Source organism: Phacochoerus africanus, chromosome 1 (genome assembly GCF_016906955.1).
Source record: "Phacochoerus africanus isolate WHEZ1 chromosome 1, ROS_Pafr_v1, whole genome shotgun sequence".
Lineage (NCBI taxonomy): Eukaryota > Metazoa > Chordata > Mammalia > Artiodactyla > Suidae > Phacochoerus > Phacochoerus africanus.
This window is the reverse complement of record NC_062544.1, coordinates 83,151,439-83,163,984: the sequence shown is the minus strand read 5'-3', so window position 1 is coordinate 83,163,984 and position 12,546 is coordinate 83,151,439. Positions and strand designations below refer to the sequence as shown.

The following is a 12,546-nucleotide window of genomic DNA, read 5'->3' as shown; positions in this document are numbered from 1 at the left end:
TGAGGAGGAAAGCAAGAGATGGAGGGCTGTCCAGAGGCTCCCAAACACTTCTTCTTCCTTGGACCACAAGACCTTGGTCAGTCCCATAATTCTGCTCTTATGGGGGCAGAAATGAGGGCCTGTCACCCTCTTCCTAGGGGCCCTGGTCCTCCTTCATCCTGAGAATTAGCGTGCAATTCCTTGGCCCCTCTGAGATGACCCCAGAGGGGCTTGCATATGGAAAACTGCCCTGTCCTGCTCATCAGGCAGGAGGTGGAGGGTTGAGGGCACGAAAGTTGGCTGCTAGAACAATGAAAATCCTACATTCAGAGAGGGATTGCCAAATGCTGGTGAAATCTCCTTTTTCGGACAGGTTATAAAAGCTAACACTTCCATAGCCATGTCTTTGTTTATGTTCTTCTCACTTTGGTCATGCCCTATCAGGTGCAGAGACCATGACTTAGAACTCTGACCTGTAGAAGATACAGGGTGGGCAGGTGAATGTCACTGCTCTGATTCAGTTACTGGCTGTATTTATTAAGAGAATAGACAATCGTTCCCAGTCCTCTTAGAAAAAGTTCTAAGGATATTTCTTTAAAAATCCACTGTTTAGAGCTGAGCCATCAAAAATTGGCAGTCATTCACCACATATGATTATTGAGCCTTGAAATATGCCTAGTGCAACTGGAGAACTGATTTTTTTTTATTTTAATTAAATTTGAATTTATAAACCTTTACTCAATTCAGTTATTCAAAAACAAGAATTCCCGACATGGCACAGCTGAAATGACTCTGACTAGGAACCATGATGTTTCGGGTTCCATCCCTGGCCTTGCTCAGTGGGTTGAGGATCCAGCCTTGCCGTGAGCTGTGATGTAGGTCGCAGATGGGGCTGGGATCTGGTGTTGCTGTGGTTGTGGTGTAGGCCGGCAGCTGTAGCTCAGATTAGACCCCTCGCCTGGGAACTTCCATATGCTGTGGGTGCAGCCCTAAAAAGACAAAAAAAGACAAAAAAAAACAAAAAACAAAGAAAAATCAGTATAAGTATTTTGGACCAACTTGAATATGTGAATCAGCTTTTCCTTTTTTTATTTTTTAACCACACCCACAGCATGTGGAAGTTTCTGGGTTAGGGATTAAACCCACACCACAGCAGCGACCCCCGCTACTGCAGTGACAATACAGGATCCCCCTGCTGCACCACAAGGCAACTCCCTGAATGTACTTTTTAACTATAAATTTTATGAAATCTAAATACAGATCAAATGTTTTGGGTGAAAATTTAGCATCTGAGTTGAGGTATGATTTAAATGCAAATTACACAACAGATTTCAAATATTTATTATGAAAAATAGAATGTAAAATTCTCATGAATAGTTTTTATATTGACGAAGTGTTAAAATGATAGATTAAATTAATTAGAGTAAATAACATATGTTGTTAAAGTTAATTCCATCTGTTTAGTTTTACTTTTAATGTGCCTTGTAAAATAATTTAAAACGAAGTATGTGGCTCACCTTTATATTTCTCCTGTTTAGTGCTGGTTAAAGATTTTTAGCACAGAGACACTGAAAGTTCCAACTGTAAACCACTCTGAGGGGTAACAGATCCCACCCATGAATCCATAGTTCACTCTGGATGTACACAGGGGCTTGATGTTCACTCTGCTTGGCTGTAAATGTAGGAAAAGAATATATGGAAACATCTGAAAGGCTTTCCCTGTGCAAAGAGCAGAGCAGGTGTAGTTTTGGGGGCTAATACTTGTCCTTTGAGATGCCAGAGCCTGCATGAGGTCTCCTCCACCCTTACCCAACCCTCTCTAGGAGATCAAACATCAGTTCATTCACAATGTTAGTGAGCATTTAGTTTGGAGATCTGGTAAACTTGGACAATTTCATTCTATGTTTCATCTCAAATATGAGAATTAAGTGTGGAGTATGCGGTCTTGGGCTCCTGGGAGTGAGAAAGGAAGCGCTGGGTGTTCTCAGATTCACACACCAGCCCCAGTGTCCCCAGTTCCATCCTGATCCATGCCTATCCTGGCTCAGTTTCTCTAGGAAATGTCACTATAGGTCTTTTTTTTTTTTCCTCTCTTCTGATTCCCACAGGGTGAAAAAGGTGACCTGGGTATGATGGGCTTGCCAGGGTCAAGAGGACCAATGGGCTCCAAGGTCAGTGTATTGGTCCAGATAGGTGTTCCCAGGTCTTCTCACTAAGGCTCTGGAGCAGCCACTGTCTATAAAGATGGGGATGAGGTGGCTGCCTGCCCCAGGCAGGGGATTGTCACAGATGTTGGAGAGCCCAGTGCCAGACTATGCTTATCTTTACCAGCCCTTTGGGGGTCATCATGACCTGGGATGCAGGGGCAGAGGGACACCATTCCTGCAGTCCTCTTGGGCAGTGTGGGTCAAGCCTCTGGATAGCAACAGCAGATGGAAACCTTTATTCAGGCCCTTGGGGGAAGAAGAGAAACAATGTTCTTTTTAAGCCTGGTGTAAATACAACCTCAGGGACATCTTTGTATTTACTGAGCAGCCCCTCCTAAAACTTGTAGCTTGATGTAGGGATACATCTCACCACCATACCCAGGGATTCTTGCATCAAAGCCAAAGGTCCTAAAGGGCTGATTGCCAATGCATCTTCTGCTTTCTTTTAGGGCTACCCTGGATCCAGAGGGGAGAAGGTTGGTGCTTGTCTCTGATGGCTTCCCAGAGCCTGGTCTGGGCCGTGGGGCCTGGGGTCAGCAATGAGCAAAGGATGGGCCCACAGGTCTCTTTAGTCAGTGACTGGACTGATACTAGCATGTCCTTTATCAGTGGGCTGGGAGAAAGGGCCTCCAAGGCAGGGCAAGCAAGTTAGGGAGGAGCTCCCAAGGGAGCAAGTGAGAACTGAAGACTGTACAGGTGGAGCATGAATGCAGCTAGCCTGGGGTGCTGGAGGAAGATGGTAGATGTGTGTCTTAGATCAAGCTTCTACCATACAACCTTGTCATCTGCCAAACATGGTACAAAACAAAACAAAAAAAACCAGCCAGACACTGGGGACAAATTTCCTAGAGGATAAGAGGAAATCTGGCCAGAAATTTCTGGGGGTTGTCCTTTATTAATGTAAGAGGACTTTAGGGTCCAAATAGATGGTATTTTACAAAGCATGCCCAGTCTCCTAACCTCTGAGCCTGTTTCTTGGCCTGGGAAGTAAGAGCGTTGACCTATGGAGCTTTCAGTTTGAAAGGCTCTAGTTTTCCCCCATGGAGTTAACTCATTGATTCTCTCCTGTGGTTTCCACCTAGGGATCCAGAGGTGAAAGAGGTGACTTGGGTCCCAAAGGAGAAAAGGTAATGGGCACTTCATAGAAATCATAAACTACAATAGAAGTGGCCACCCAAATATTGTGGCTGGCTGACTGTCTGACTATCCGACTATTTGACTGGCTGGCTGGCTGACAGATTGGCTGACTGACTGGCTGACTGAGTGGCGGATTGGCTAACTGAGACCATCTGACTGACTGACTGGCTGAATCGGTTTTATCTTGAAAATGGATGACCAAGCTCTCCCTCAGCCTTTTCAAGCATTATTTCAGAGGCAGTCACTGTGTTTGTTGTTCTCTTCACAGGGATTCCCAGGATTTCCTGGAATGTTGGGGCAGAAAGTAAGTACTTAGAAGTAGTAAAAATAGGCCTTAGTAACAAATTTGATCCTGCAAGCACAGCAAAAAGAGGTCTGCCTCTTCTATCAGGCAGGGAAAGAATATTTCACTGTGGAAGATTCTGGTTTGAAACTGGAGCAATTTGCCAAACATTGCTGAGACCTCCCTCCAGCTCAGTGGGAAGAAAGTATTCCCCATGTGAGAGGAGAGAGGCCTTCTCCTGCATGTCCTGTCTCTCAGATAGCTTTGTGCCCAGGGACTCAGACCAAAGCTGCAGTGGTCCAGGGCCCCAGCGAAAGTTTAATACCACTGCTGACTGCACCCTGCCCAGTGCCCCTCAAGGGGGCATAGGCACTGCCAGAAGCATGCAGAGTTATTTTAGTGGGCAACAGCTAAAATATTTTTTTATGTGATAGCTAAATTTTTTAATTTAAATATTAAATATTTCATGAGATATCATGGATATCTTGCTAGGGACAAGGCTTTCTTAGGACAAGAGGAATTGAGGGGTGAGAGGAGTGTCAGAGAGTAAAGAGAAAGGGTGCATGAACAGCCACTTAGCAGAACCACCATCACAGCAGTAGATCCTTATATTGTAAGATATTGACATGGGAAACTTAGTTTTGCTTAAGCCTCAGAGCATAATATTCTTCAAATAGACTAATTGGATGCTTTCTTAGAATTCTAAATTTTTTTCAAGTTCACCTTAAAGTTTTATTTTCCAAACATGAATGAATGATTTTTATCTTTCTCCTGTCACTAGATATTTTAAATAATTTCAATCATCTGATGTTATTATAATTTATCACTGCCTTAAACTGTCAAAACCTGTTTCTGCTACCCTACATAGAATGTTGGGTTGAAAATAAATAGATTCATTATCTAAGCAAATGAAAAATTAAAAGATAAAAATAATTTTATTTTAAAATAGTTTAGATTTTCATTCAGTGCAGTAGTGGACATCAAAGAATAATACAGTCCTGTAAAATTAAATATTACAGTTTCCCTGGCCTCTGTGCCATTACTAGATTTGCTGTAGAGAGTTCTCTTTCCCTCCCATGGCAGCCTGTTTAAGACAGAGCTGACATGATGACCATAATTGGGTCTTAGGAGAAAAATTAGATCAAGACATTATTGGCTGCTTCCAGATGGTAAAGAAAAGGACCACATTTCCTTCAGAGGATCTTTTCCCAAAAAATAGGCTGTTTGTGCTGCTGTTTTCTCCCAGCCAAACAAGACACGTCTTAGCCCCTCTCTAAACAGCCAAAGAAAAATTGTGCAAACATTTCCATAGAATCCACCCTGTCCGCTCATGTTCTCTCATTGCCTAGCAGGCTGAAGGACAGGACAGACGGGAAAGACACTGTAGGTTTAAGGACAGTTCTTGGTGAGGCCAGATGTTGGTAGCTTGACAAATTCATTGCAGTGGCTGAGCTGACAGGTAATTTCCAAGCTTTGGGCTTGCTTGTTACTGTATGTTGGTGTTCCCTGGAATTTTCCATTGTGTTGTACCTCCTCTGACCTCCATGGGAGAAATTGTCTGGGTGTTTATCATTGTCTCCAGTGGGCTGGGGCAGGTTTTCTTGGGCACTGGCTGGTGACTGACAGAGACTCTCACAGCTGCCATTGTTAAACTTAGCTTGTCGTGGTAACTTCTGGGCTATGGAGAGATGACCAGGGGCCATGTGGGTTCATGAGCCAAAGAAGCTGCAAGCGGGCCTGGAATCCTAGAGCAGGGGGAGGGAGAGGATGAACCAAAATGGAGAGATGGGTTTTACAAAAGGCTGGCCTCAAACTCTGGAATTCTGCAGTAGATACATTTGGTTCTGATGGTACAAAAAGGAGCTTTTCAATTAGGATATTGCTTGCATTGCTTTCCACACCTTTTACAATAACTCTGTTGAGTATTGAATATATGTCTGGAACATTTCTCCCACAAAAAGTTCCTATCTGAATCAAATGGAAATGAGGTGGAACGCAAACCAGTGTTTTACTGAAGCATGGGGAAATAAATAACATGAGCAGAAGCTTCCCCAAGATGATAGTTGTCAAAAATTGTATCCAAACCCATAGATTTGAATTTGTATTCAAAACAAAACACAAAGTAAAATTTCAGCTAAAAGAGAAAGCAGAGAGACAGGATTAAGATGGTGGAGTAGAAGGACTGGAGCAACTATAAAAGCAACAAAATTACAACCAACTGTTGAACACCTTAAACCAAATAGACTGCAAACTATCAAAAAAGATATCCTACTTCAGAAGACAAAGAGGAGGCCACACTAAGATGGTAGGAGAGGTGATTATGTGATATAAACAACCCCATACCTGCTGGTTGGTTGGCCCACAGACTGGAAAGCAAATATATTGCAGAGGCTCATCCATGGGAGTGAGTGTTCTGAGCCCCACAATAGGTTCTCATGCCTGAGGATCTGGCATCAGGAGGAGGAGCCCCTGGAGCATTTGGCATTGAGGGCCAGTTGGGCTTGTGTGCAGGAGCACCACATGACTTGGGGAAACAGAGACTCCACTCTTGAAAGGTACACACAGGCTTTCATGTGCACTGGGTCCTAGGGCAAAGTAGAGACTGCATAGGAATTTGGGTCAGACCTGCCTGTAGTTCTTGGAGAATCTCCCGGGAAAACAGGGGATAAATGTGGATCTTTGTGGGGGAAGGACATTGGAGGCAAAGATCTCTGGAATAATCACCTCTAGAGGTGGCCATGTTTTAGAAAAATCTGGCCCCACCCGTAAGTGCTGAGAAGCCCCAGGCCAAACAACAAACTAGGTTGGAACACAGGCCCACCCATCAGCAAACAGGCTATCTAAAGACCTCCCAGGCACACAGTCGCCTCAGATCACACCTTGCAACAAAGCCCCACCCACCAGAGGGGTGAGAATCAGTTCCACCTACCAGTGGGCACGCACCAGTCTTTATCAACAGGAAGCCTGCAGCAAGCCCCTGTAACAACTTCAGCCACAAAGGGGGCAGAAGCAAGAGAGGCTACAACTCTATTGTCTGCAAAAAAGGAGACAGCATGAAAAATCTATACAAAATGAAAAGGCAGAAATTATGACTAAGATAAGGAAACAAGAAAAAAAAACAAACACAAAAACAGGTAAGTGATCTGGAGATTGCCAACCTCCATGAAAAAGACTTTAGACTAACGATAGTAAAGATGATTTGAAATCTTGGAAATAAACTTGGAGGCAAAGATTGACAAATTACTGCAAACATGGAGCAAAGAAATACAAGATTTAAAGTTTAAGCAAGCAGAGATGCAAAATACAATAACCGAAATTTTAAAAATTCACTAGAAGGAACCAACAGCAGAATACAGGAGGCAGAAGAACAAATAATGAGGTGGAAGATGGACTAGTGGAAATCACTGATGTGGAACAGAAAAGAGGAAAACGATTGAGAAGAAATGAATACAGTCGAAGAGAACTCTGGGACAACATTAAATGTGCCAACATCCATATTATAAGGGTGCCAGAAGGAGAAGAAAGAAAGAAAGGGCCAGAGAAAATATTTGAGGAGATAATAGCTGAAAACTTCCCTAATATGGGAAAGGAACCACTCACTCAAATCCAGGAAGCACAACAAATACCATATAAAAGAAACCCAAGGAGGAACACCCCAAGACACATACTAATCAAACTGACCAAAATTAAAGACAAAGAGAAAATTTTGAAAGCAGTTAGAGAAAAGAAACACATAACATACAAGGAAACCCCAATAAGGTTATTAGCTGATTTTTCAGCAGAAACTCTGAAGGCCAGAAGGGAGTGTCATGATATACTTAATGTCATGAAAGGAAAAAACCTCCAACCAAGATTACTCTACCCAGGAAGGAGAAATCAAAAGCTTTACAGACAAGCAAATGCTAAGATAATTCAGTACCACTAAACCAGCTTTACAACAAATACTAAAGCAACTTCTCTAGGTGGAAAAGAAAAGGCCACAACTAGAAACAAAAATACTGCAAATGACAAGGCTCGCCAGTACAGGCATGCATACAGTAAAGGCAGGAAATCATCCACACACAAATATGCTACCAAAATCAGAAACTGTGAGAAAAGGAGGGTACGAATACTGGACATGCACTTGCAATTAAGAAGCCAACGACTTAAAACAATCTTGTATATGTATAGACTCCTATATCAAAACTTCAGGGTAACTGCAAACCAAAACTCTAAATAGATACAGACACAAATAAGAAAAAACAACCCAAATACAACATTAAATTTAGTCATCAAACTACAAGAGAAGAAGGGAAGAAAAAAGACCAACAAAAACAAATCAAAAACAATTAATAAAATGGCAATAAGAACATAAGTATCAATAATTACCTTAAATGTAAATGGACTAAACACCCTGACCAAAAGATATAGACTGGCTGAATGGATACAAAAACAAGACCCATATATATATTGTCTTCAAGAGACCCACTTCAGTTCTAGGGACACATACAAATTTAAAGTGAGAGGATGGAAGAAAATATTCCATGCAAACAGAAATCAAAAGAAAGCTGGAGTAGCAATACTTATATCAGACAAAATAGACTTTAAAATAAATACTATTTTAAGAGACAAAGAAGGACATCACATAATGATCAAAGGATCAATCCAAGGAGTTCCCATTATAGCGCAGCAGAAAAGAATCTGAGTAGTACCCATGAGGTTGCAGGTTCAGTCCCTGGCCTTGCTCAGTAGTTCAGGAACCTGGCATTGCCGTGAGCTGTGGTGTAGGTCACAGACAAGGCATGGATCCCACTGTGCTGTGAATGTGGTGTAGGCCAGCAGCTGTAGCTCTGATTTAACCCTAGCCTGGAAACTTCCATATGTTGCTGGTGCAGCCCTAAAATAAATAAATGAATAAATAAATAAATAAATCCCAGGAAAAAATATAGCAATTATAAATATATATGCATCCAACATAGGATCACCTCAATATATAAGGCAACTGTTAACATCCTTAAAAGGAGAAATCGACGATAACACAATAATAGCAGGGGAATTTAACATCCCACTTATAGCAATGGACAGATCATCCAGACAGAAAATCAACAAAGAAACACAAGCCTTAAATGATGCATTAGACCAGATGGACTTGATAGATATTTATAGAACATTTCATCCAAAAGCAGCAGAATACATATTCTTCTCAAATGTACATTGAACATTCTCTAGGCCACATTCTGGGCCATGAATCAAGTCTTAATAAATTTAAGAAAACTGAAATCAAATCAAGCATCTTTTCCGACCACAATGCTATGAATCTATAAATCAACAAGAAAAAACTGCAAAAAACACAAACAGGTGGAGACTAAACAACATGCTACTAAACAAACAATTGATCACTGAATAAATCAAAGAGGAAATTTAAAAATACCTAGAAGCAAATGACAACAAAGACACAACCATCCAAAACCTGTGGGATGCAGCAAAAGCAGTTCTAATAGGGAAGTTTATAGCAACACAAGCCTACTTCAGGAAATACAAAAAAATCTCAAATAAACAACCTAACTTTGCACCTAAAGCAACTAGAGAGAGAAGAACAGACAAACCCCAAAGTCAGCAGAAGGAAAGAAATCATAAATATCAGAGCAAAAATCAATGAAATAAAAATGAAGTGAACCATAGAAAAGATCAATGAAACTAAAAGATGGTTCTTTGAAAAGATTGACAAAATTGATAAATCCTTAGCCATCCATCAAGGAAAAAAGAGAGAGGACTCAAATCAATAAAATAGAAATGAAAAAGGAGAAGTTATACAACAGACATCCCAGAAATACAAAGTATCATAAGAGACTACTACAAGTAACTATATGCCAATAAAATGGACAACCTCAGAAGAAACAGACAAATTCTTAGAAAAGTACAGTCTTCCAAGATTAAACCTAAACTAAATGAAACAAAATTAAATAAAAAATATGAGTGGACCAATCACAAATACTGAAATTGAAACTGATTTAAAAACTTCCAACATACAAACGTCTGAGACTAGATGGATTCACAGGCGAATCCTATCAAAAATTTTAAGAGCTAACACCTATCCTTCTGAAACTATTCCAAAACATTTCAGAGGAAGGAGCACTCTCAAATTCATTCTATGAGGCCACCATCACCCTGATATCACACACACGCAAGGAGAAAATTACAGGCCAGTATCACTGATAAACATAGATGCAAAAATCCTTGACAAAATACTAGCAAATCAAATCCAGCAAGATATTAATTATTATTATTTTTTAATTGTTATTTCCCCAATACAATTTTTTCTACTGTACAGCATGGTGACCCAGTTACACATACATGTACACATTCTATTTTCGCATATTATCAAGCTTCATCATAAGTGACTAGGCATAGTTCCCAGTGCTACACAGCAGGACCTCATTGCTAATCCATTCCAAAAGCAGTAGTTTGTATCTATTAACTCCAAGCTCCCAATTAACCCCACTCCCTCCCCCTCCCCTTCCCCCTTGGCAACCACAAGTCTATTCTGCAAGTCCATGATTTTCTTTTCTGTGGAAAGGTTCATTTGTGCCTTATATTAGATTCCAGATATGTGATATCATATGGTATTATCTTTCTCTTTCTGACTTACTTCACTCAGTATGAAAGTCTCTAGTTCCATCCATGCTGCTGCAAATGGTATTATTTCATTCTTTTTTACGGCTGAGTAGTATTCCATCGTGTATATATACCACATCTTCTCAATCCATTCATCTGCCTATTGACATTTAAGATGTTTCCATGTCTTGGCTATTGTGAATAGTGCTGCAATGAACATGCAGGTGCATGTATCCTTTTTAAGGAAAGTTTTGTCCAGATATATGCCCAAGAGTTGGGTTGCTGAGTCATATGGTAGTTCTATGTATAGATTTCTAAGGTACCTCCATATTGATCTCCATAGTAACTGTATCAATGTACATTCCCACCAACAGTGCAGGAGGGTTCCCTTTTCTCCACACCCCCTCCAGCATTTGTTCTTTGTGGACTTATTAATGATGGCCATTCTGACTGGTGTGAGGAGGTATATCATGGTAGTTTTTTTTTGTTTTTTTGGGTTTTTTTTGTCTTTTTGCCATTGCTTGGGCTGCTCCCACGGCATATGGAGGTTCCCAGGATAGGGGTCAAATCAGAGCTGTAGCCACTGGCCTACACTAGAGCCACAGCAACGCGGGATCCCAGCAGCATCTGCAACCTACACCACAGCTCACGGCAACACTGGATCCTTAACCCACTGAGCAAGGCCAGGGATCAAACCCACAATCTCATGGTTCCTAGTCAGATTCGTTAACCACTGTGCCACAACAGGAACTCCTCTCACGGTGGTTTTGATTTGCATTTCACTAATAATCAGGGATGTTGAGCATTTTTTTCATGTGCTTGTTGGCCATCTGTACATCTTCCTTGGGAAAATGTCTATTCAGGTCTTTTGCCCATTTTTCAATTGGGTTGTTGGCTTTTTTGCTGTTGAGTTGTATAAGTTGCTTGTATATTCTAGAGATTAGGTCCTTGTCAGTTGCATCATTTGAAACTATTTTCTCCCATTCTGTAAGTTGTCTTTGTGTTTTCTTTTTGATTTCCTTTGCTGTGCAAAACCTTGTCAGTTTGATTAGGTCCCATTGGTTTATTTTTGCTCTTATTTCGGTTGCTTTGGGAGACTGAGAAAATATTCATAAGGTGGATGTCAGAGAATGTTTTGCCTATATTCTTTTCCAGGAGTTTGATGGTGTCCTATCTTTTATTTAAGTCTTTAAGCCATTTTGAGTTTATTTTTGTGCATGGTGTGAGGATGTGTTCTAGTTTTATTGATTTGCAGGCAGCTGTCCAGGTTTCCCAGCAATGCTTGCTGAAAAGACTGTCTTTTTCCCATTCCATGTTCTTGCCTCCTTTGTCAAAGATTAATTGACCATAGGTGTCTGTGCTTCTTTCTGGGTTCTCTATTCTCTTCCATTGGTCTATATGTCTGTTTTGGTACCAGTACCACACTGTCTTGATGACTGTGGCTTTGTAATATTGCCTGATGTCTGGGAGAGAGAGGCCTCCTGCTTGGTTTTTGTTCCTCAGAATTTCTTTGGCAATTCTGGGTCTTTTGTGATTCCATATAAATTTTTGGCTTGTTTGTTCTAGTTCTGTGAAAAAATGTCATGGGTAATTTGATAGGAATTGCAATGAATCTGTAGATTGCTTTGGGTAGTATAGCCATTTTTACAATATTAATTTTTCCAACCCAGGAGCATGGAATATATTTTCATTTCTTTGTATCTTCTTTAATTTCCTTGATTAATGTTTTATAGTTCTCAGCATATAAGGCTTTCAACTCCTTGGTCAGGTGTATTCCCAGGTATTTGATTTTTGGGGTGCAACTTTAAAAGGTATTGTATTTTTGCACTCCTTTTCTAATATTTCATTTTTAGTATACAATAATGTGACTGATTTCTGAATGTTAATCTTACATCCTGCTACTTTGCTGAATTTGTTAATCAGTTCAATTAGTTTTTGGGTTGAGTCCTTAGGGTGTTCTATATCTAGTATTATGTCATCTGCATACAGTGACAGTTTTACCTCTTCTCTTCCTATTTGGATACATGTTATTTCTTTTGTTTGTCTGGGCTGTGGCTAGGACTTCCAGTACTATGTTGAATAACAGTGGTGAGAGTGGACATCCTTGTCTTGTTTCAGATTTTAGTGGAAAGGCTTTCAGCTTTTCTCCATTGTGTATTATATTTGCTGTGCGTTTGTCATAAATGGCTTTGATTATGTTAAGGTATGTTCCCTGTATACCCATTGTGGTAAGAATTTTGATTATGAATGCATGTCAGACTTTGTCAAATGCTTTCTCTGCATCTATTGAGATGGTCATGTGGTTTTTGACTTTTCTTTTGTTAACATGGTGTATGACATTGATTG

At 40.5% G+C, this 12,546-nt stretch overlaps 1 protein-coding gene across 1 annotated transcript in view; it reads left to right on the top strand.

Annotated features, from left to right (window-relative positions):
• Positions 1 to 12,546, top strand: part of COLQ (collagen like tail subunit of asymmetric acetylcholinesterase) — a 75,847-nt gene that overhangs the window by 35,758 nt on the left and 27,543 nt on the right. Inside the window, exons 7-10 of the mRNA XM_047768608.1 lie at positions 2,088 to 2,150; positions 2,636 to 2,662; positions 3,269 to 3,313; positions 3,592 to 3,627. Of these exons, the coding sequence (XP_047624564.1) occupies positions 2,088 to 2,150; positions 2,636 to 2,662; positions 3,269 to 3,313; positions 3,592 to 3,627 (171 nt within the window). The remainder of the gene's footprint in view (positions 1 to 2,087; positions 2,151 to 2,635; positions 2,663 to 3,268; positions 3,314 to 3,591; positions 3,628 to 12,546) is intronic.